Consider the following 23,623-nt stretch of genomic DNA (forward strand, 5'->3'; position numbering starts at 1 on the left):
CTGAGAGGAAAGAACCATAGGGGGGGAGGAGAGGAGTCTTGAGGTGGAAGACAAGAGATGGGGTGGGCATCATTGGGGGAGGTGGTGGTGGGTCATTCTGAACAGACAGACAGACCACACCAATCAAAGGCTGTATGTCATTCCACTTGGTGTTCCACTTAGTGTTGGTGGCTTGAAGACCAGTCTACCGGATGACATCAAGGTGGTTCAGCCCCAAGAGAAATGAAACTAAAGTGTGTGTGAATCACAACAGAACAAAGAACAAAGCCTAATCATATAACTGATGTCTTGAAATGTAGAGCTGATAATATATTTACCACTGCAGTAGTAGAGAAGAAGACATGATAGCCACACAGCATTCTACCAGCACAACAGGTATAATTCAAACTCCAACCAAAGAACTCCAACTGTTTGTGTCAGACTCTATAGAATCCATTGCGCCCTTTCCATTCCCTCTCTCCGACGCTACTAAGGACACAGCATGAATAGGTAGTACGACTTAGATCTGCTGTTTTTGGTAACAAGTGAATTACAAAATCGAGCACACAAGACAAAAAAAATGGCAATTTTCTAACAAACTCAACTTGAGCAAATTAACATGGATGCAAGACCTCTTTACAGCAAGACGCCTAGCAGGATGGGACTATGGAGAACCAGGCATTGATACAAGAAAAAAGTATAAAAGGGAAGTCACAGAAAATATTGTTGTGGGAGGACGACTTGCTCAAATAGAAAGGAGGTAACCTCTAAATACACTTGTGGTAAACGCAAAGAAAAATCATGTGAATTATTTCATTTTTGAAGCATCAATATTCTACCCAAAAGCAAAAACATTTTTAAAAGTTAGAACAAAAAAGGGGAACGCTAACATTCATTTGCAATCCTACATCCTGTTTTTTTCTTTAGGTTGAATAGTTGACATTCTCCTTCATGGCAGTGTGCACATGCCTTGTAAGAGACCAAAAATATCTGAATCCTGGACAAGAAAACAGCTCCAACAAATGGAAGGTGAAGGCATAACTCCCAGATAAGAAAATCAGGCATACCAATACATTTGCACCCCCCCCCCCTCTTTGGCCCCTAGATTACCATCTTTGTGAGTCATTCTGCCACGTAGTAAAGTATATTTTGATATTGGATCCCCCCCCCCCCCTCCCCCCAACAAAATAATAACAGAATTAAGGAACAAAACACTGTCAACAGAGGTGCCAACTAATAATGAAAAAAAACCCACAAACTTTTCAGACTCTATGGAAGTGCAACAATGCAGTGACCCAAAGTGTACAGATATTGCCGTATTCATCCTGCATCAGGACTGCTTTTCTATAAAAAGTGATATAATCTGGATAATTCCAGATTTATCTGGGAAACCGACATCTCTATGTCCAAAACGTTTTTGTCCAGTTTTACTTTTCACTTGCTGATCAACTATCCGAAAAAGAAGAACAAAACAAAGAAAGTGGTAACAAAAAATGCAAGACTTGGAAAGGAGGAGCACACGGAAAAGGGTACGCCACAAGTAACCAGAGGGAAACAAACCAACTTGAGATGAGCGACTTAGTAGAGGCAGCAACAAGCACAACACGGCTGTAAATACAAAAGAGTGTAAGGGATACTCCGGCCTTCTAGGACTATGTGACATGACGTCAGGCCAACATGGGGCACCTATGAAACAGGAGAGGCAAATTGCCAGTAATAAAAGCCTCTTCCCAACAGAATGATGAAATGGGAAGACTGACCTTTGCCTACCTATCTTCAAAGAAGAAAAAAGAACAGAACAAAAAATGCAGCCGAAGCTTTGAGATTTTGTTTTCTTTGTTGTTGGTTTCAGTAAGGTTTTACGGCACTCACAACTGCATACAACTTTGAGACAACTGAGTAACAAAGAGAGAAAAACACCTCAAGATAGTGACAACCTAGGCATCAAAGAAGGCACAACTATAGAAGCTATAGACGACTCATAGAAGAGAATACATCCTAGCCACTCAACCTATTTGCTAATAAGGACAATCTGACTACCAGTGGTGATAACAGCCCCTTTAATCCAATCAGGAGGCAAGTTAAACTGTTTCTCTGATGAAAAAAAAACCCACTAGACCACAAAAATTGTGATTTGTGGGCAACACAACAAAGAAGACAAAGATGCAAGACGTCAGAGCACTGCTGGAATTAATAAAACGAAAGCAAAAGTGGTTGGAATAAACTAAAATACCCTTTAAAAAATCGTGTATGCGGTGAAACACCAAACCAATGTGCCAGGATCTGGACAATAAAGATGTACCTTATCTTATCTTATAGAAGAGGAATGGCAAAAACCACAGGGAAAGAAGAATGAAATCAGGCTGGCTGGACTGACTGAGGGAGGAGAGGGGGTGGGGTCGGCGTGAAGAAAAGTCGAAGTAGAAGAAGGGTTGAAGGTACGAGGGCCAGCACATCACAACCAAAACACGAATTCTGGGAAAGAGTGACCAACATCTAGAGGCAAACTGGCAGCTCTCGCTTGTTGTGCATCTATGACTCTGCTTGTGCTTCAGTGTGTATATGTGAGGCATGGTGGTGAAATCAGGCGCTTGTCAAAATAATGACATCAAAGAAACTGGCATTTTTTGGGCCTGTGGTCAATATTTCACTAATTTCCTTCTTTTGGCTCAACATCTTTTATGTCCATTTAAAGAAACATTTCGTGTGGATTTTACTGCAAAACATTGTTTAAAGGCACAAAAAAATTAAATTTCAATGTCCAAGAACTCTCAGGCTAAAGAAGCTACCAAACTTTGGCGGCCATTTTTCTTGCTAATTTTACCTCTGAAACCAGGCGACCCTGGCCTCTTTCAGTCGTAAATATTTAGACTTCAATTCAAAATGGATATTTTTTTCACCAAAAGGAAGGCAAATAAACAGGCTTTAAGATAATACTAATAACCCAATCTGCCCAAAACATTGACGAGCGCCTGATTCCACAATGTCGGGACACATATATGTGCACCACCATATTGACTAGAAAATGTGTGCAGGGATCTTTCAATGACCCCTTATACCACACACAAATATATGCACAAACACAGACACAGACACACACACACACACACATACACAGCATACCCACAGGCAGACTGACAGTTCCATACATCTCTTAAACTTTCATTAGCACTCAAAACACTAGCTTAAATTGAAAGTCCTACAAAAGCGGAAACACACACACAAACACAAAATACACACAGGCAAATGCACACACTCACCCAGGGTTGTCAGATCGGGTGGAACTCTATATATATATATACACAAGTAAATAAATTACCAAATCCAATTCAACCAGGTCTAAGCATGCTCATAAAACATTCAGGGACAAACAAGAGCGTGGGAGAGGGAGAGAAGAAAAAGAGTGAAACAGACAGACAGAAAGAGAGAGACACAGAGGAAACAATTTTGTTCTAATTAAAACAATAATTATTTTAACGGTAGCCGTATAAAGGATATTCGGGGGGGAAAAAGACAATAATAATTGTGTTTAAAAAAAAGAAAAAAAGAAAGAGAAATAAACATTCTAAAAGCCAGTAGTAATAAAAAAGTGATTGAACTGAAAGAGATGTATGGTATACAAAACAGATATTATTCTGTACATTGACACTGTTAAATTCATGTACATTTTATATGTATAATATTATATATATTTGACAGGGAAAATATATTAAATAAATCACATGATCGAACGAGAATGACTAATATGTCAAAACATTGCACATGAAAAAGTTGATGCTGATACAGCTCTCAGAACTGGTCACTTAGGAACAAAAACACAGCCCCAGGACACCCTCCGCTTACCCAAAAAGAAGAGAGAAAAAAGAAAAACAAATTAAGAGACCCTCCTCCCCAACCTACAAATCAGGAAGAGAAGGGACGGCAGACACACTGAGGAAAGGAGAGGGGGGTCCGGGTCCAGTTCAAACAAGGTACAAAGAACACACTTTCGGCAGACAGTGAAAAATGCTGAAATGAAGGGTAGACCACTTCGAAACGGCCTAAAGCCTGTCACCAATGAGTGCAGCCAACAGGGTTCTATCAGCTGACAACTGCATTTACCAACATTCACCCATAACAACTGTTGATTTTCTATGGATCGCCAGACATCACTGTGGATTTTTCTGCTTTTTTCATTTCTTCAAATCATACCGGAATCTGACTGTGACTTCCCAGTATAACAACTTGTGCCCGAAACAGATATATTTAATTGAGGGGGTGTGGCGGTTGGGGTGTGCGAGCGTGGAGGGAAAAGCCACCATCTTTCTAAATCCGACATGTGGGTAAAAACCAGCACAGAGGTGAGTGTGTGAGTGGGTGGAGGGTGGGGAATCTGGCTACACAGGGCAACTCTCGGCAAACCAAAACAACATGGTGCTCCATCCATAACAAAGACTACAGGACTGCCGTAAGCTGACGAAACGCCTTTTTTATTTTTTTTCACAGCAGTATCGAGGAAAAAAAAGGGGGGAGGGGGTGTCAGCGTAACTATTTAAAAATAGAGTGATTCCGAAATTTGAATTCTAATTTATTCAAAAACTAGTTAGTTTCATTTTGATTTTCTCACACAGGCAAGGTAACTGATCAGGCTTTCGATTTCGCAAATAATAAATTTTGGTGCCAATTTTTATTTTAAAAAGGCGGTTTGTCAGCTTATGGCAGAGGAGCCTGAGAGTCTCTAACGTGTCACCATTCGGGTACAACCTCTGCCATATACTTATTTATAACAGCAATGAAGATTGAGGCAGGTATCATGGAGGCAGGTGTACAGTCTTCTCAAACCGACTCTCTTGTCAAACTCTGACATCACTTCTGGACCCTGTATTTATTTTTTTCCTTCACCAGTTTCCACATTTCCTTTTCAAATCTACTCTCACCTACCATCATCTTCCTCCCCCCGTCCCCCTCAGGAAAAGCAACAGTCGTCTTAAGCTTAAGCTGAGCTATGACATATTACCCGTTTCATATAAAGCAAAGAATACACTTCAGAGCAAATTAAAACTTGGCGCCAGAAAATCAAATGGCAGTCAGTCCTACTCCCTTCCAATGTGTATGTACAGAAAAGTATCAGTAAATGAGCATCTGGTCTAACATGACAATTCCCAGAGATCTTATTCTTGCACTCATCCAGGTACAAAAGATCTATGAGCTTCAAAAATGAATAAAAAAAACAAAACAACAACAACCAAAAAACCCAACAGTTTGACTATATAATATTTACTTCTGCGCTTGAGAGTCAGTTACATTTCTGCGCTTTAGCAACACCTTAAAAGTGTAACCTCCAAATAGTTCGTTAAATTTAACTGGGAACACCACATACTCAAAACGGGTATGGACAGTGAGGTGCAGCATGTTGAAGAACCATTACAGTTTTTTCCCTCCACAATGCAAGAAAACTGGAGGTTCCCAGGCAAGTTGTAAAGACATCAGAGCTATAACTTACAGAAACATTCCCTGCTATTCATTTGAAAAATAAACCTTTTCAACTACAAACCTGAAATAACTTTTGACACTCGTTGATGAGATGTTAGGAAAAAATAAAAATGTTCAAACCCATAGATTCTAATCTTGTGGAAGCAGACAGTCTAAAAAAAATCTCTTCTAAATACTTGAAAATAGAATTATGTTCATATCCACCCATCTCTTCAATCTACAAAGTCCTCTTAAATTTAGAAAAGAAAGAGTTCCTGAAAGGTAAAGTTACAACAAAAATCCTACAATATAATAAAAAGTGTTTGGGAAGGCCACATATAAAAGATGGAGCAGATATGAAACAGTCACCCTTGTACTCTCACAAAAAAACACATGTTTTACCTCAGATGTTTGTGGACCTACAAAGAGCAAGAGGGAAGCAAGGGGAGAAGGCGATGACCGCTTGAAGAGGAGGGGACTGAGGGGCCAGCACTGTGGCACACAGGTCAATGAGCCCATACAAGATGGTGGTGGAATTTACTTTCAAAATGCCACATTAAAAATAAGGAAAATAAATGACAATCCAGCTGACTAGAACAGAAAAAGTCTCAGCACTAGACAACCGACAGTGTAATGAACCGACAGCAAAGGAAAATTCAAAGGTCAATGGGAAATGTAAAAACCTTAGCAACACTTGACCAATATTCTACACCTACTGTGACAAAAAAGTGGGAGCGTTATACTGATAAATAAACAGATTCTGAATATCCAAAATCTTAGTACATTACTTTCGTCATTAACATTTACCAGAGGAAAACCAATCCTTCGGCTTTGGTAGACTGGCTTCACTTGACAATGCCGTTAAACAGGGAGTTGATTATGACTAGACAGGATTGTCTTGTAAAGAGAAAATCGTCTACAAAAAAACAACAACGCTCTCCTTGGAAAGAAACTAATGAGTAAAAGCCAGGATATCAGTGACCCTTCAAGCTAACATCTCCGCTAAAAAGGAAAAGTAGCTGGCACCAACAACAAAAAAATCACAACGCAAAAGAAAAGATCATACTCAGGGAACAACAAAATCAAATACAGAAACTCTTTATCACTCAAAACCAAAATGTACACAACAAAAACAAAACTCAAAGGGAGCTGACTAGGGGGCACGCAAAATAGAACAAGTAATGCCCGCATTACTTGTGAGCGGGGGGAAATGTACACAACATGCCTGTGGATTACTGAAGAAAAAAACACTACCTGAGACAAGCACACTCTTTGTACTTCTAAATCAAAATATCAGATGAGTATGAGGGCACGGGATAACTCCTCACACTATTATTAGCCAAACAAGCTAAATATCTGTAAAACATGGTCAAAATAAATATAATATATCACTGAAGGTAGGGACCAAGAGATCAGTGCTGAGACTACTTGCTGTGAATACAATCTCAAATTCAGCCAAACGACAATGGCGAACACAACAAAAGACAGCCTACAGATCAAGCATAAAATGCACCACTTGGAAAATCAATAATATTGCACTCGATGTGTTTATATATGGGAACATTAGTACTGAAGGTTGCCCAAACAAAACAAAGCAGCAAGCTGCTGAATATTGCACAGTAGAGAAATGAACAAACAGGTCTGGCAGGACGAGGGCTCACATCTGGATGTCTCTTCTCTGGGGCACTATACCCCAATACAGAAGTAGTCTGGATGTCTGTTCTCTGGGGTATTATACCCCAATACTGAAATCTTACACACGATTTTTCAGATACATATACATATGAGGAGGGGTTAAAGTGTGCCTGAACATTAAACAAGTTACACAACTTGTACATGGCCAACTTTGAAAATTATTAAGGTATGTGTCACATGAAAGTGAAGCCAAAAAGAACAGTACAAGTCCATCTGCTTACTATTTATATAGTGGAAATGTTTAGCTTCCGTCATTGAAAATAATTTAGTTCATTTAGGAGGCCCGGGAACAACATCATCTTATAACTTAAATAAGTTAAAACATTTGAAGAATGTCTGATGCTTTTCTTTCCAACACCCGTCACAAAAAATATGATTTATAGCATAACTTTCTTTCCTGTGTTCTTTATATCATTCCTCTTTAACTGCTTCACACCTTGGCAGGAAAAGACCAACCTTAAATTTTAAAAATAGTGCTATTGGGAAGATCATACGTTTTTGCACCTCTGATGTAATGGCATAGGGAAAAGCTAAAGCTATACGTTTACAGAATACACCTGAATATAAAAAAAACCCTGCTATGACAGTTTCCAAAGACCAAAAGACACACGCATACTTGTACTCAGGAGACTTCAACATTACTCGTGAGCAGGGAGATTCATTAAACAGATCAGATTCTCCCACTCCATGGTAGAGATTGTGAGATTCATTCACAAAATCAGATCTGATCTTTCCACAGCAGAGTATGTATATATATATTGTCATGAATCGGCCAAAAAGACCATCAGAAAGAGCAAAAGGTCCATTAGGAGAAGAAAAAAAAAATCTCAACTCAAAACCTTGCAGAAAGCAATACAAAATGACAACACTGACTAGAAATGTTGACCAGATTTTTGGTTCTCCATCCAAGCAAGTATCCCCCCCCCCCTACCTAAAAAGAAACAACCCTCATAAGAAAACCACCCACAACCTGGCAATAATCACAACAAATTACTCCCCCATAGCTTCACGAGAACCAGATTCACAAGACATGATACTTCATATGGGCTGTACATCTTGCTGCTCTGACAAACACACACACACTCACATACATTTACATTGCATGCCAAAGCAAGACATCTCAACGGGGTTTTATATCCTGCAATACAACAAACACATGCTTATACACCGAGTTACACGCACAAACAAAGAAACAGCCTCCAGAACTCTTTCTGACGGTGAAATGACGAGTCTGCAGTGCTGGCAAATGTAAGGCGCAATAATGCATATCAAATCTCCTGGGATTGTAACAGTGATCCATTCCTTCACATAAGAAATCGCCATTTTGATCAAAAGCAGCACATTCGCTTTCAAAAGCTCAAGTTGTATAAATACGAAAGAGGCAGAAAAGAAAAAAAAGAAAAAGACGAGGGAGGGGGGGCAAAGTGGATTCCCAGGTGCAAGAGCACATTCACACAAAAAAAGCCCCACCCCCGAAAAAAAATACCCCATCCACTTTGGAATAAATCAATCTGAAAACCTTGAAATATGCAACGACGACATGCTGGGTGTCAACAATAATCCAGTAGGAAATAACTTGTGTACGTTGCTTCTTCTTGCCCTTTCCAAGAGCCCCCCAATTGTCAGTCAGAGCTGTTGTCCTTTCCACGGCTTCCTCCAGAAACGCACATTTATTCGGCTCTGACTCCCTCTGTTGCAGTCCATTATTAAAACAAAAAAATAATAATTAAAGACCACCATAAACAAAATTGAAGAATCTGAATCAAATATATGTAGGATTCTTCCTTCCCTCTTTGATTCACGTTGAGCTGCGGGGGTCCAGTGCTGCTCACATGTGCAAAGTTCTCTCCATGAATTCAGGGAGAGAAGACACGTGGGGAAATATTAGGTTCAGGCCGGCACTAGAGGAAAGGAGGCATCATTTAAAGGGGGAGAGGGGGGGAGGGGGGAGACTGCAGGCGGTCACAGGCAACCCAGTTGTACTACCCCCCTCATCACAAATGGCAGGTTACACACTAAAATGTGACAGGAAGGGGTCTTTGTTTGTATCTCCCCCTCCCCCCCCCCGTAACTCGGAGCAGAAGGGTGGAGTGGGGTGTACGCTGTCACGTGACGCGAGTGGCATAATGTATCCCTCGCTGGTGGTGCTATATGTCTATACTGCCGTGGCGGACAGGGTATTTGGAGGAGGAGGATCCCCCACCTCCCCGCGGGGAGGCGTGGTGGTGGGGGTGGTGGTGGTGGTGGGAGGAGTGGTGGTGGTCACTGTCCCCCGACCGGTGCTCCCCGCCACCCCCGCGCTGACGGTCGCTGTCGTAGTCATCGTCGTCGTCGTGGTGACGGCCCCCGCCGCCTCCCGCCTGCCGGTCGTGGTGGTGGTGGTGGTGGTGGTGGTGCGAGGAGTGGTGGTGCTCCCGCGCTTGGTGGTGACGGTCACTGTCCGGGGAGTGGACGCGCTCCAAACTGCCTGAGCGGCTGCACAGAGGGGAAGCAGGGAGACACATTTTTATGTTAGTTTAAGTTTTATATTTTCAGAAAATTAACAACTAGAGGATAAAATAATTAGTGCTACAGCACAAGTCACAGAGAAGCCCATCTTATACTACTGGGAATAACAAGATTGACAAAAAGAAAAAGAGGAAAGCAAAAATGTAGGGGCTAGGAGCTATAAATGACACACAAATATATGCAGACATGATATATGCCAGAGCAACGTCACAAACACACTTAAAAATATGACACATGAATGCACCGACTTGAAAGTTTTTGTTTCTAGAAAGCTGGTATTTGTACAGCCTACATTCACCCACCACCATTTCCACTCCTTACAACAACAGGCTTTCCAGTCTGTGCTTTAATGACTTACTTCACCTTTTACAGATTGTCTGAGAAGTATATTCTAATTAACAGTAAAAAGGCACAATAAAACCATAAGCAGCCAGGGAGCAGATCAGAAATATGTGAACCTGCCAAGATGTAAAACTGATGGAGGATTAAGCTTATTGTCCCATAAGTCACCCGAGCAACATGCACGGCACGAGCAGATGGACATGAATATGTGTGAATGTGGAGTCAGTGGCCTCGTAGTTAGGTTGCCGAACTCGTAATCGTGAGGTTGCCATTTCGGGGGTTCGAGTCGCAGGTCCTTGGGAAAGGCACTTTACACAAAATTTCCTCACTTCACCCAGGTGGGAAAGGGTACCCGGCCATAGACAGCGAAAGATGTTGTCAGTATATTGGTGTTTTAGCGCCTATAAATGGTTGCTTGCATGTATGCTTCCTTGGAAGTTGAGGTTGTTTCAGAATGCTCACAGGTCTGCTGGGGTAATAGCATAAATCGTGAAGCGCACAGAGCTTGCTGTTGAGCGGGGATTTGCGCTATACAAATGTTATCTATTATTATTAATGGTCGCCCCCAACTCACCTGTGTGACATGTGTCCGGCGGGCAGTGTGTTGTGGCGGTTGAGGGCCATGCCGGAGCCTCCCGGCCTGTGCTGAGCGTGGGGCGAGGGAGGCATCATGTTGGGGGGATGCGTGGCCCGCCAGTAGGCCTCCAGGAACTCGGCCAGGTGCTCACACGCGTCTTCCAGCTGATTCTCATCCAAGATCACATCAAACATTTCCTGGTGGTGTAGTACAACATTCAAGTTTGAGTTTCATTTTCGTAAGTGTTTTATGGCAGCACTTGCTACACAATAAGGTCAAATAAGTGCCGAAGATTAGAGATGTTACAAGGGATTAACAAACACAAAAAAAAGAAGGAAAGATAAGGACGACAGATGTTTGATAGGTAAGAAGGAGCAAACCACACCAGGGCACCCTCCAACCACTGAATCAGTCTGAGTTTTGAGTTTGAGTAAAGAGAAGTACATTGACACAGAAACAGTCATTCAGTGCAGTAAGTAAGAAAGACAAACACAATTGAGAAAGGAGAGTATAGGACCTACCGGCGGAACCTCCAACCTCTCGCTCATCAGAAGGTAAACAAAAGAAAGAAAAAAAACACTTTTGCACAATGCACATTTTTAGCAGTAGATCCTTTTTGTAACACTTAACTGATTCTAAACCCTATTACATTTAACCCTCTGATAACTCAAATTCCCCTTGCATACATTACTAGGAAAATAAAGCAGGAGGCAAAATATTTAACTTTACCATCTGAAGTCCTCATTTAGAGTAATGAAAGGCTCCACACTGTGGCTAAAGTTGACAATTGCTTAGGTTTTCATTTTGAACAACCATTTACACTTGGAAAAGGTCTTCTTTAAGTCAAAACTTCTTAATTGTACTTAAATCTTACAGGCCGAATGGCTAGAACTCAAATGGCTGCTGGATCACAAAACTAAAGTAATTACTAAATTTTTCCATCAATCTTGCATTATGATAATATGAACTGAAATAAGCAACAAAGCACAAAGCACAGTTTTTTTTTGTTGCTTTTTTGCTTTTTATATATATTTTTAAAAATTAAAAAACCCCAGTTGCACATACTGACCGGTGCACACTGTGCCAGTTTGTCTGCAGCCACCAGCTGGACATTCATGTTGCGAGACTGAGACTTGCCCCGTGACTTTATCAAACGCTGCAACACCTGTAAAACACACGAGGGGTGGGTGGTGGGAGGACACAATTAGAAAAGCAAGACAAGGTTTGGACACATTTTCATAGCAAAACAAAAACTCCCAAGCATCTCGAACACAACACACTACATGTGTCATCCCATTGAATTCCTACCTAAATAGGATCCGCAAGGACACCCCTCCTGACTGCCCATTGTGTGACCTCCAGGATGAAACAGTATCAGACTATCTCTTTACCTGCCCTGCACTTAACGACCTGCATAGCACCTACCTACCTGCCTCCCCAGATATCGGAAATATTCTATACAACGAGAAAAAACAACTGATAAAAACTTGTAAACTCTTTGCCATATCGACAGGTCGAAGGGCTAGAACCCAGATGGCAGCTGGATTGGAAAAGTAAAGTAAAAGTTTAGTACATATACTATACTTTTACAATATTTGCTGCTGATTTCTAGACCTTACAACAGTGTGGAACAAAAATTGTAGGTAGATGTGGCAATCTGTGCGACATGTTTGTTATGTGAATACTTACAAAAGTGTGAACATCGTGAAAAACAAATTATGGCAACCCAAAGCACCGAAAAGGGATAATATAAGTTGTGCTTCTTAACTGCTTTTTCTTCTTCTAGTACCTGAAAGGCCATACTTCACAAAGGCAAAAGACGCCCAAATATAGTTGACAAATTCCATGATAAAACAGAACCAAAGAGATGGAAACATCTGGTGAGCGTGCAACAGCAAGCACGTAACACCTACACCACAGCCACTGGTACAAGCAACGAACCTGTCCTACTCCATACAGGGATGCCACTGGACTTCGGTAAAAACAACTGAAAATTTTTCCTTCACAGCAGTTCCGAGAAAAAGAGTTTTTTTGTCAGCATAATTGTTCAACTCTTTATTTTTTTGAGTAAGTGTTTTACAGGGTACCGGTACCCAGTACGAGACCCCCCGGTTCTACCAAAGGAGGTGTCAGTACCGGCACCAAGACTCCAGTACCGGCTCTGGGAAGGAGCCGACACCAACGTTTTTTTACCTGGCCCTGGGAAGTGCGCAGTGTGTAGGCCAAGGCCTAGCAGCAGTGACGTCAGATGCACAACGCAGCGGGTGACCTTGATACATGTCTTCAGATTCAAAACTGACAATCAAAAACCATGTATGCTTAAATTTAAATATGGCATCAAATTAAGTTCCACGAGAGCCATTTAACTTATTTTGATACGCTGATTCCGAAAATGTAATTTTAGCATCGATAAATAATTTTAAAATTCTGCATGCAAAGTTTAATAAAGCGTGGCGGCAAACTTCAAAGGTATTTTTCATCACAGTACGCCTCTCCAATTCTGACTTTTGTGTGTGGGGGGATGCAGGTGGCGTTGATCGTGGCGAGACGCGAGACCCAGTCTGTGACGTCACCTCCTGGTGTCACTCCCAGTACCAGTACTGGCGGTCCAGTGCCGAGAAAGTACCGACACTGGGTTTCGGCGGTACCGCCCAACACTATGTTACGGCTCTCGCAACTGCATAAGGTCATATGAGCATGAAGGACACATTTTCAGTTGGTAGGAAATTTTGAATTTTGCCCCGGTGGCGGCCGAAGCCTACTCTTAGGCTATGTGTAGATCTTTCCTACCAGAATATCAGGGATGTGGTTGAAAGACAGCATTAAGAACGAGCCAAGGTGTAGCAGTAGAAAGGCTGCAGAAAGAGTCAGGAGCCCAGTGGAGGGGGCAAAGGAGGTGAAAGGGGGTGGGGGCAGAAAGTGGAGACAAATCAGACGACAGAACATTGTGAGAGAGCAGGAAAGGACCAGGACCTTTGAAAGAGAGGCGAACACTTTAACCTCTAGGCCAAAAGAGCCTCCTAGACTAGATTCATATATTATATTATAGTAGAGGGTTTTACGGCGCTCGCAACTGCATAAGGTCATATGAGTGCCAGAAGAAAAGAGGTGTTACAGGAGAGTAACAAACATAAAAAAGAAGAAGGGGAGATAAGGACGATAGATGTTTGATAGGAAAGAAGGAGCAAACCACACCAGAGCACCCGCCAACCACCCACAGACTAGATTCAGCATGCAACAGAGCAATAAATGCAACAAAACAACATCATGTTAGTTCAACAATAAAACAAAGCTCCTAACGGATAATGCCCGAAATAACGGAAAAACTGCATCCCTGTCCAAAAGCAAATATTGTCCAACTATACCTTTGGTGAGGAAATCTTCACATAGGCCACGATGGGAGCCAGCGAAGTCTTGGCCAGCTGTGAGGGATGGTTGATTGTATCACAGTCTAATACCACCAGCTGCAGGGCACGGGCCAGCTCAAAGATACGCTCAATCTCTGCCTGGACCTCCGCTGGAGAAGAAAAAAACAAAACGAAACTCACATTAATAGAGTTCATTTCACATGTACACAACTGTTGTTATCAACAGGCTTGTTGCCTACTTCTTTTGTTTGTTTTTGTTTTTGTAAGTGTTTTACGGCGCTCGCAACTGCATACGGTCATATGAGCGCGCGGGAGACCTTCAACTTTTTCAGTTGGTAGGAAATTTTGAATTTTGCCCGGGTGGCGGCCGAAGCCTACTCTTATCGATTTTAGACCACCAAGGGATCTTTAATGTGCGCAACTTGCACACGGGCCCTCAGAGATTTTTCGCCCCTTGTCCAAGAAGGCTAGGTGTAGATCTTTCCTACCAGAAGATCAGGGGTGTGGCTGAAAGACAACAGTAAGAAGAAGCCAAGGAGTAGCAGTTAAAGGCTGTAGAAAGAATCAGGAGCCCAGAGGAGGGGGGCAAAGGAGATGAAGGAGTGGGGGCAGAAAGAGGAGACGAAAGCAGACGACAGAACATTGCTAGAAAGCAGGAAAGGAGGTGAAAAGAGACAAATTTAGAGAAGAAAATTTTTCGGTCACTACCCATATTCGAACCCGGGACCTTTTGAATGAGAGGCCAACACCTTAACCTCTAGGCCACGAGAGCCCCCCTGCCTACTTCTTCAAAAACAAAAAATTACCTTAAAAAAAATTTTTTTTAAAACAAACCCTCAGTTTAGTTTTAGTAATGAGTTTTGCGGCACTTGGAACACAATAAGGCCATATAAGTGGCGAAGATAGAGGTGTTACAAGAGAGTAACAAACACAAAAAAGGAAGAGATATGGACAATAGATGTATGATAAGAAAGAAGGAGCAAACCAGAGCACCATTACAACAAGCACAAACTTCGTTAAACCGTATATGAAATGATAAAACAGACTTTATCATCCATGCAGAACTTTGGAGCAAGAGATGAAAAGAACTAGTACTACCAGGGCTCAAATAGGAGAGTATTGAATGGAATTATCTCCCTTCACTCAGTGATTGAAACAGAAACAACAGCACACTGGCAGGCACAAACACAAGAGTCACTGAGCCCTTTCAGTTTTAGTTTTAGTAGAGTTTTTACAGCGCTCGCAACTGCATAAGGTCATATGAGCACCAAGAGCCCTTTCACAAATCCCAACCAGATGACTAACAACATACTATAGTTCACATATAACATTGGTTATGAGACACTCCTAATGACTGACTCAAAGAAAAAAAAGTTTAAAAAGCATGTTTGACGAATCCAGTCAATACTCAAAGAAGATGATAAATAGAGTGTGTGTGTGTGTGTGTGTGTGTGTGTGTGTGTGTGTGTGTGTGTGTGTGTGTGTGTGTGTGTGTGTGTGTGTGCACATATGAGTGTGTGTGTGAGAGAATGAGAGAGAGCGTGGGGGGACACACCACAAACTTGAGAGTAGACATCAGCACTGTTGTGAGCTGACAAAACACCTTTTTTTCATTTTGGCGCCAAAACCTTTTATTTGCTAAATTGAAAGTCTGATCAGTAACCTTACTTGAGTGAAAAAATCAAAGTTAAACTGATCATTTTAAAAATAATTTAAATTTAACTTTCGGGATCACTCTATTTTTAACTCCTTTGATCCAGGCTACGAGTATACTCATAACGAAGACTAGGCCGGGCTACGAGTAAAATCAGAACAGCTATACGGTCACACCAAACAGCTCGTTCTGCTTGTAAAGTAAGAAATACGCAAATGCAGCTATGCTAGCTCTGTCTGAATATTTCAATTTTACAAGGAACAGCGTTTCTTTTGTTTTTGCAGTGCTTCCACTAGCCGAAGGTGAAAAGTAAGGAAAATTCTGCAGGGGGCCTGGGGGCTGTAGAGGCCTCCAGCAGGGTCCAGGGACAGCGTCCCAGTGGGGGTTCTGGGGGCGAACCCCCCGAAAAAATTGAAATTTAGTGCTTTTAGAGGGTTGAAAATGGCATTTGGGAGCCTGTTTGAAGAGCTTTCCTACAGCCCATAACATTTATTTTTTCACCAACATTTTTGTCTTGTTTGAATTTTTCACCAACATATCTTTCCATTGCTGGCAATGTTTAAAAGCAGGTTCCCCTTTCATTGCTACTATAATTCAATTAATTTGTCGTCACACCATTGATAGCAGGCAAACCTGGGAATAATAAATAGATGTACCTTCAAAATATAGTTGTGCAGCGTATACCCAATTTCTTTTCTCAATTTTCACGTCTGATTGTCGCCTGTCACAACCTCGGAACACTACTTCGAATTATTTTTGATTTTACCTACAGCTGGATCGGGCCCATCGCCCGACTCGATCGCCTGAAACCGAAAATGAAAACAAACACGTTTGCTTTTGAGGCGACCGAGTCCGGCGATCAGCCGATCCTGTCCGTTGTGGGCACCCCCATATCAGCATATATTATTTCTTTCATCGCGGCCCTTAATGCGTTCACGTGTTGTAGAATCTTCGCTTTGATCATTTCTCTATATCTAGACAAATTTGCAGTGAAAAGTTTCTTTCTGACAGTAATTTTCTGTCTAAGATCACAAGTCAATTAACTTGATCAACGCGCAGATTTCCCAGCCGCGGCAACAATCCGAAGATAGACAGAAGGAATGAGTGAATGATAGAAAGGAAGAAATTGGAACAAACGGTTCGCCAGATTTTGATCCATCTGCAGGTAAAAAATGTACTGCCGACCAACCCATAATGAATGCATGGGACACAGCGGAATAATGGCCGATTGTAGGAAATGCGCAATCTGGCAGGTTTCTATAACTTTAACTTGTTGCCAAGAGAATTACCGTAAATATTCGTAACTTATACAAGACAACACGAAGGCGAGTACGGAATTTCGGCAGTCCTGCGCTGTCGGTTTTTTTACAGAGGGAGTTGATAATGATGGAGGGACAAGTACGGAACTGGCAGAAAGTACCGATTTCCGTAAAAATACGGAAGAGTGGAAGCACTGTTTTTGACGGGTGTAGAAGCTTGAAAAATGTCTCAAAAACGCACGTCCACGACCGACGAAGTACATCTTGAAGTGGCGTTGGGTTGTGAGGGGGAACAATACTTTTTCATGCAAGTGTCGTAAATTCTGTTGTGTCCAAGGGGACGTCGTGGGTGCGGCAATCAGGGTCAAGTTGGAGGGTGGAATACACCTAACAATCTACATATGGTACAATTGGTGTAATTCCTAGCCACATACATTTTCAGATACTACATTCAATTTCTAACATAATTGTGAAGTTTCTGTAAAAATTTAAGAGTAAATGTAAGAAACAGAGTACTTTGAAATATACACCCTGAATTTCGGCTGATATGGTACGGCCGCCCCAGGATGGGTATCGAGTCCTTGGATATATAAAAAGAGCTAAATAATTATGCTGACAAAAAACCCTTTTCTCGAAACTACTGTGAAGGAAAAAAAGGCGTTTTGTCAGCTCACAGCAGAGAAGGTATGTATTCCCCTCTTGTCTTACCTAAGCCAGATGCCCGTGGGTTGGTTCTCTCCATGATCGCTCTCTTGCTGGGATTGTTGAGCAAGGAACGCTTGGCCAGGGAGATATCAGCAGCTACTCGAGTGATTATTATTCTGGGAGAAAAGAAAAAAAAAGTCAGCAATCAATGGTCTTTAAAAAAAATCATATCTCAGTCTTTACAGTTCATATTGTGGTTCAACAAGGAAATGCAAGAGTAAAATCAATTAAGCCAGAACTCAAAAAGCAACCAAACAAACAAACAAAAACAATTACGCTTGAACACTTATCCACTCTAGGGTCTCTTCATCTAGACTGGCAAAGAACAGTTTAACTTACCGGCCTTCAAACCTGCGCTTGAGAAAGTCAAAGAGAGCCTTCTGCATCATATCTGTGACCTCATAACCTTTGAGGGATGGGCCAATCAGGACAACCGGGCGCATGGAAGGCACAACTTCATAAGGAGGGGTGCTTTCAGACTGAAACGTAGAAACGAGACAAAGGGAAATATACAATTTGCATAGCTGCCAACTTTTCCAGTTCAAGGACAGACTATCCACACAGCGGGTCAAGACAATGGGCACTGTTTAAGTAACGCACTTTCAAACCCATCCCACACAATTTTATCATCATCATCATCGTTGCCTTTCTCACCCTGGATCAGGATATTGGCCATGCTAGTGGCTTGATGCCACTCCATGTCTTCCCACTTTTCTGTACATCCATTTCCGAGACTCCAGGTTCCACACAATTTTATGCATTCAGTAAATTCAGGCTCAATAGTTAACAATGGTAAAAGACACATATACAACAGATGTGTATGGGCTTCACTCTCATTATTATTTGCAATTCCAGTCTTGAAAGTCCATAATGTTTCTTACGCTTTGGAAAGCCTGTAAGGAGCAATACTAGAAAATAGAATATTATGTTCCTACATGAGAACGTACTTCTGTACAAGGTACTCAAACACACATCATATACATTTTTTTACACGCCACTTGGTAGTTACATAACCTAATTTTGCTTTTCTGGTCTACTGAAAATATGAGTGATAGTAGAGGGGAACCCTTCCCACAGATTTAAAAGAAGAAGAAAATGATTATTGATATTATGACTTTTACAATTGTCACAAAATTTCTAACATGTGGCAACTAAATCTTATTGGAAGTCATCACCAAAAAGTAATATTCATACAGTATTTCATATATTTAAAAAGTTTTAAAAAATGAACTCTAGGCAGCTTATGTTCTCACAGGAAAGAATACGCTACCATGTGTATGTTTGACAGAACCTGTCACGTTGGCAGTGAACAACTCAGGACACAATGCTCACCTCTAACAATATTGCACACATAGGAAAACTACTTATTAAGATTGATAATTCAAAATTTTTAAAACTATATTTCCCTCAAAACAGTGTACCCAATTAGACAAAACATGTACCCAAAAAAATACATTTAAAACAAGTTATAAAAAGCAGGAAAAGCTCACTCAAAACACTCTTATTACCTCCTAGATAATGGAATTAGGAACAGCGTTTCATCAGCAAGGTGTTCAACTGTTCTAAACTAATCTAAACCCAGAAGAAAAAAAAAGGTTTCACTCTTTTACGACTGTACCTACATTACACATCTTTCTTTATCTCAATGGCAAAATTGAAGGCAAACAAGGCAGGTGTAGGCCCAGAGCAACCTACTTAGAAAACCTAAACAAATGGGTAGTGGGGCATCCGAGCAAAGGAATGCATTGAGAACCATGATCACCGATGTCAGTCGCAGATCTGGCACTGGATGATGATGATGAAAATGATGATGATGATTTTATCAACATTTAGGGTTTGAATTTTGACAAAATGTTTCTTGAGGCTCATGCAATCAATACCATACATTAAGAAACCCCAGTTGTTTTTTTAATATATAAAATTCAAACTTTTTGGCTCAGCACATCTGAACAGTTGCCGGCCGATGATTTCTTCCCTGCGAGAGCCAAGAGCTAGCTGGGATCTCTCACCTTCTTGAAGAAAGGCTTTCGTTTCTCCTTGGCGGGCGGCGTGATGCTAGCTTTGCTGGACTTGGAGTTGCCCAAACTGTCGCTGTCCTCACCCACATTGCTGTCCACACCATTCTGAGTCTCCTCGATGCCTGCTTGTTGTGCACGAAGAGAAAGAACAGCTCAGCGACAATTCGTACAACAATCCATTTACTTTCTTCATTTGAACTATCTCAATGATTTAGTTTTAGTAAGAGTTTTACGGCACTTTCAACACAATAAGGTCATAAAAGTGCCCAAGATTAGAGGTGTTACAAGAGAGTAACAAACACAAAAAAGAAGGAGGGGAGATAAAGACGACAGATTTTTTATAGGAAAGAAGAAGCAAACCACAACAAAGCACCCGCCAACCACTCACTCTCAATGACTACCAAAATAAAAGTTCTGAAATGCTATGTATGTACAGTAAACCCTTCTATATGGCTGTGAATGCTGGGCAATCACAAAAGGTAGTGAAAATAAAATAGAAGCAACAGAAATGTGGTTTCTTAGGAGACATCTGATATTCACATCCCAAAAACTTGTCATAAAAAAAAAAAAGAAAGATACATTTAGTTTTCAGAATTAAAATTTTGCGATTTATGACCCATTCAGTGCCTATATTTGCACATGTTTTTTCTACTTAGCGGAGCTCTACCTGGACAATATACTCAAAATGCAGCTCACACAATTAGAGAACTGCAAATAAAGACCCTTTGGAAAACCCATGTTCACCAAAATAGAAATATCCGAATGATTATAAATAATTTCCCTCTCGCAATAAAACGTTACAAATAGTTCCCCTCTCCCAATAAAACACTATTTCAATCCTTTACAAGGCTGGCTGCTTAGCTTTGACCCTGCTGTCAGTGATAACCCTGACAGAGAGATATACAATATAACATCAGAAAGATGGGAGGATCCTCAAATCAGATTAAACTCCCCCCATGCAAAAATCAAACTCACTTCTTTTGCACAGATCAGATAAGAATCGAACCCATTACACCAAAGATGCTTGTATCATTGACACAATAATAGAAATTTGTGAGGCAGCAGGGTGAAATCAGGCGCTTGTCAAAATAATGAAAGCCAAGAAACTGGCATTTTTCCGCAAGTTGGGGAATTTGTTTCGAATTTGTGTTTTTTGACTCAACACCTTTCATGCCCTTTAAAGAACACATTTCTGTGTGGACTTAACTGAAAAACATCGATTAAAGGCACAAAAAATGTCAATTTTCAGTTTCCAAGGACTCTCAAACTATGGAAATTACTAAACTTCCGATATAAAATGTTTCGATTTCTGTTCAACATAGATTGATATTTTTTTCCCACCAAAAGCAAGGCAAAAGGACAGGCTTTAAGATTATACCAAAAACTCCATATATATATGCTCAAAAATTGATGAGTGCCTGATTCCATCAGATCATGACACAAATTTGTTAGTTTTAGTTTTAGTAGAGGTTTGTATGTATGTAGTATAGGGTTTTACGGCGCTCGCAACATCATACGGTCATATGAGCGCCAGAAGATTAGAGGTGTTACATGAGAGTAACAAACATAAAAAAGAAAAAGGGGAGATAAGGACGATAGATGTTTGATAGGAAAGAAGAAGCAAGTTCTCCCTAACCCCCCAAAAATGACAATCATGAATGTCTTACCAGGAGTGGGAGGTGTGGAACCCCTTGAATTGGATGGTTTAGAAGAATTCAAGAGGTTGTCGATATTGGAAGATGAATTTGTTTTGCTGTGGAAGAGAAGAGGTACGTCAGTCAATATCAGTCAAAGGAAGGCAAGGGGAAACAAAATACATGGTTTCTGTTCAGATCCTCGCCTAAACCATATAAAGTCTTTGTTTTAGTTTAAGTTTTTCGGCACTTGCAACACAATAAGGTCATATAAGTGCCGGAGATTAGAGGTGTTACAAGAGAGTAACAAACACAAAAAAGATGGAGGAGTGATTAGGGCGATAGATGTTGATAGGAAAGAAGGAGCAAACCACACCAGAGAACCCGCCCACCACCAACATGTCAAGTCTAAAGTTTTCTCGAGGAAAAGCATCACCATTCACTTATTATGTGAACAAATCCTGAAACAGGTTACACTCAAAGATATGAGTTTACAACAAGACAAACCGATACAGACTGAAAACACTGTCTTTGTTAAGTCAAAGCTCACAGCATATTTATGATAGAATTTCTCCCAAGAACAAGCTTTGGCATTGTAACACTAAAAAGTGAAAAGATGGCAGAAAGAACAGACCATTATGAGTGCCCATCAACCACTAAGAACAAGCAGGTACAAATCGAGAACAAGTTGGAGATAGGTTCAAATTCAAAGCAAATCCGCTAGCTAATGACAACATTCACTAAGGCAAATCAGGACAACAACTTACATCGAAAAGAAAAGTACATCAAATTATGAAGGGACTGTGTTTTGTTTTAGCAAGTGTTTTATGGCACTTGCAACAAAATAAGGTCATATAAGTGCAAAAGATTAGATTCGTTACAAGAGGGTAACAAATACAAAAGAGAAGGAGGGAAGATGAATACGATAGATGTTTGATAGGATAGAAGAAGCAAACCACACCAGAGCACCCGCCAACGACCCACAAGGGACTGTGTGTCTGGCAAAGTGGGCAAGTTTGTCTTTGGGTTCAAATCCCAGAAAGGCATATTGACACAATAATGGTCATCTACGCTAAGGAAAAAAGTAACAGTACGTTTGAGATAACAAAGGTAAAAGAAAAAAGTTAGGACCAACTGGTGACTCTCTCCAGCCCCAGCCATAAGCCCAAACAGAATGGTGCCAGTAAACAAAACAGTAGTTTACAGCACGTAACAAGGAAATGGCTGTACCACATGGAATGAGACAGGAAAACAATACCCATGAACTTTACCCCACACCCTAGGTGACTGCTCACTGTCAGCGTCGTCTTTTTTTTTTCCAGCTTGGGGTGGACGGTCCGGTAGTTGACTAGTAGTAACAAACAGTCCCTCCCACCGACGAACACAACTCTACCTTTAGTTTAAAAAAGGTTTTACAGCGCTCACAACTGCATAAGGTCATACGAGCGCCAAGGGGTGGACGTCAACAGAGAAGTCCAAACAAGGAATCAGGCTAACTCTGCTCAAGGTACCTCGGAAATATCAGTTCACAAGAGAGGGACAAACATACAAAAGAAGCAAAGGAAAAATGACGATAGTAATGATGAGAAAAGAAAAAGCAGTAGTTCCCCCTATATTGTTTCAGCACAGTATGAGCATGACAGATAAATCATCCCATGTACAATTCTACTGTGCATAAGAACATGTTAATATCCCCCCTTTGGGAATTGTCTAAAGACATTCAGTCAGTAGCACTGCTCTGGTGGAGGAAGTCCAACTCTACGCCCATCGAGCAAGGACTTATAACCCGTAAATTGCTGTCATTCCATGGGCCTGCTGCATAAACCACCAGTAAAGACGGGCGAAAGAGGGAAAGTTAAGGTGGGCGCACCAGCTGGGCCAGTTCAGACCAGCGCGGTCACCGGGTCACAAACTCAAAAGACAATACACAGGTGTGTGTGTGTGTGTGCGTGTGTGTGTGCATGCATGAGTGTGTGTGTGTGAGTGTCTCAGGATGACCACAAGTCACAACTTGCTTTGATCAAGTGGATCTACGCTACACCAGCCGGATCAGTTCAGAGACATGCGGCCACCCTGTCTGAAACTCAAAGGACAATAGACACAGGAGAGGGGGGTGTTATCTCAGGATGACCACAACTTGCTTTGATCTAGTGGATCTATACTACACTGGCTTGAGCCGAGCTCCTAATTACAGATGAAACAAACTGTACACCATTGACCATCTGCTTCCATGCTGCATGCCTCCATCACTTAGCTTAGCTTAACATTATTATTGTTTATATTACTGTTCATTTATAGTACGCATGTGACTGTTAGACTGTTTGAGAGTGCAAACATACTGCGTATGTGTGCATGTTTTTTTGTGTGTGTGCCTGTGTGTGTGTGTGTGTGTGTGTGTATGTGTGTGTGTGTGTGTGTGTGTGTGTGTGTTTA

The 23,623-nt window shown here is 41.3% G+C and overlaps 1 protein-coding gene across 9 annotated transcripts in view; it reads right to left on the minus strand.

Annotated features, from left to right (window-relative positions):
* Positions 1-4,842: 4,842 nt before the first annotated feature.
* Positions 4,843-23,623, minus strand: part of LOC101854720 (voltage-dependent L-type calcium channel subunit beta-1) — a 75,751-nt gene continuing 56,970 nt past the window's right edge. For 7 of the 9 annotated variants that reach the window (XM_005099108.3, XM_013082969.2, XM_035969973.1 and 4 more), the window contains exons 6-13: positions 21,224-21,309; positions 19,548-19,681; positions 17,878-18,017; positions 17,542-17,654; positions 13,918-14,069; positions 11,622-11,717; positions 10,550-10,749; positions 4,843-9,600 (exon numbers count right to left, since the gene is read on the minus strand). In XM_005099108.3, coding sequence (XP_005099165.1) covers positions 9,273-9,600; positions 10,550-10,749; positions 11,622-11,717; positions 13,918-14,069; positions 17,542-17,654; positions 17,878-18,017; positions 19,548-19,681; positions 21,224-21,309 — 1,249 coding nt within the window. In that variant the 3' untranslated portion in view covers positions 4,843-9,272. The remainder of the gene's footprint in view (positions 9,601-10,549; positions 10,750-11,621; positions 11,718-13,917; positions 14,070-17,541; positions 17,655-17,877; positions 18,018-19,547; positions 19,682-21,223; positions 21,310-23,623) is intronic. The other 2 variants (XM_035969968.1, XM_035969974.1) reach the window with 1 other exon arrangement.

Source organism: Aplysia californica, unplaced genomic scaffold (genome assembly GCF_000002075.1).
Source record: "Aplysia californica isolate F4 #8 unplaced genomic scaffold, AplCal3.0 scaffold00202, whole genome shotgun sequence".
Taxonomy (NCBI): Eukaryota; Metazoa; Mollusca; class Gastropoda; order Aplysiida; family Aplysiidae; genus Aplysia; species Aplysia californica.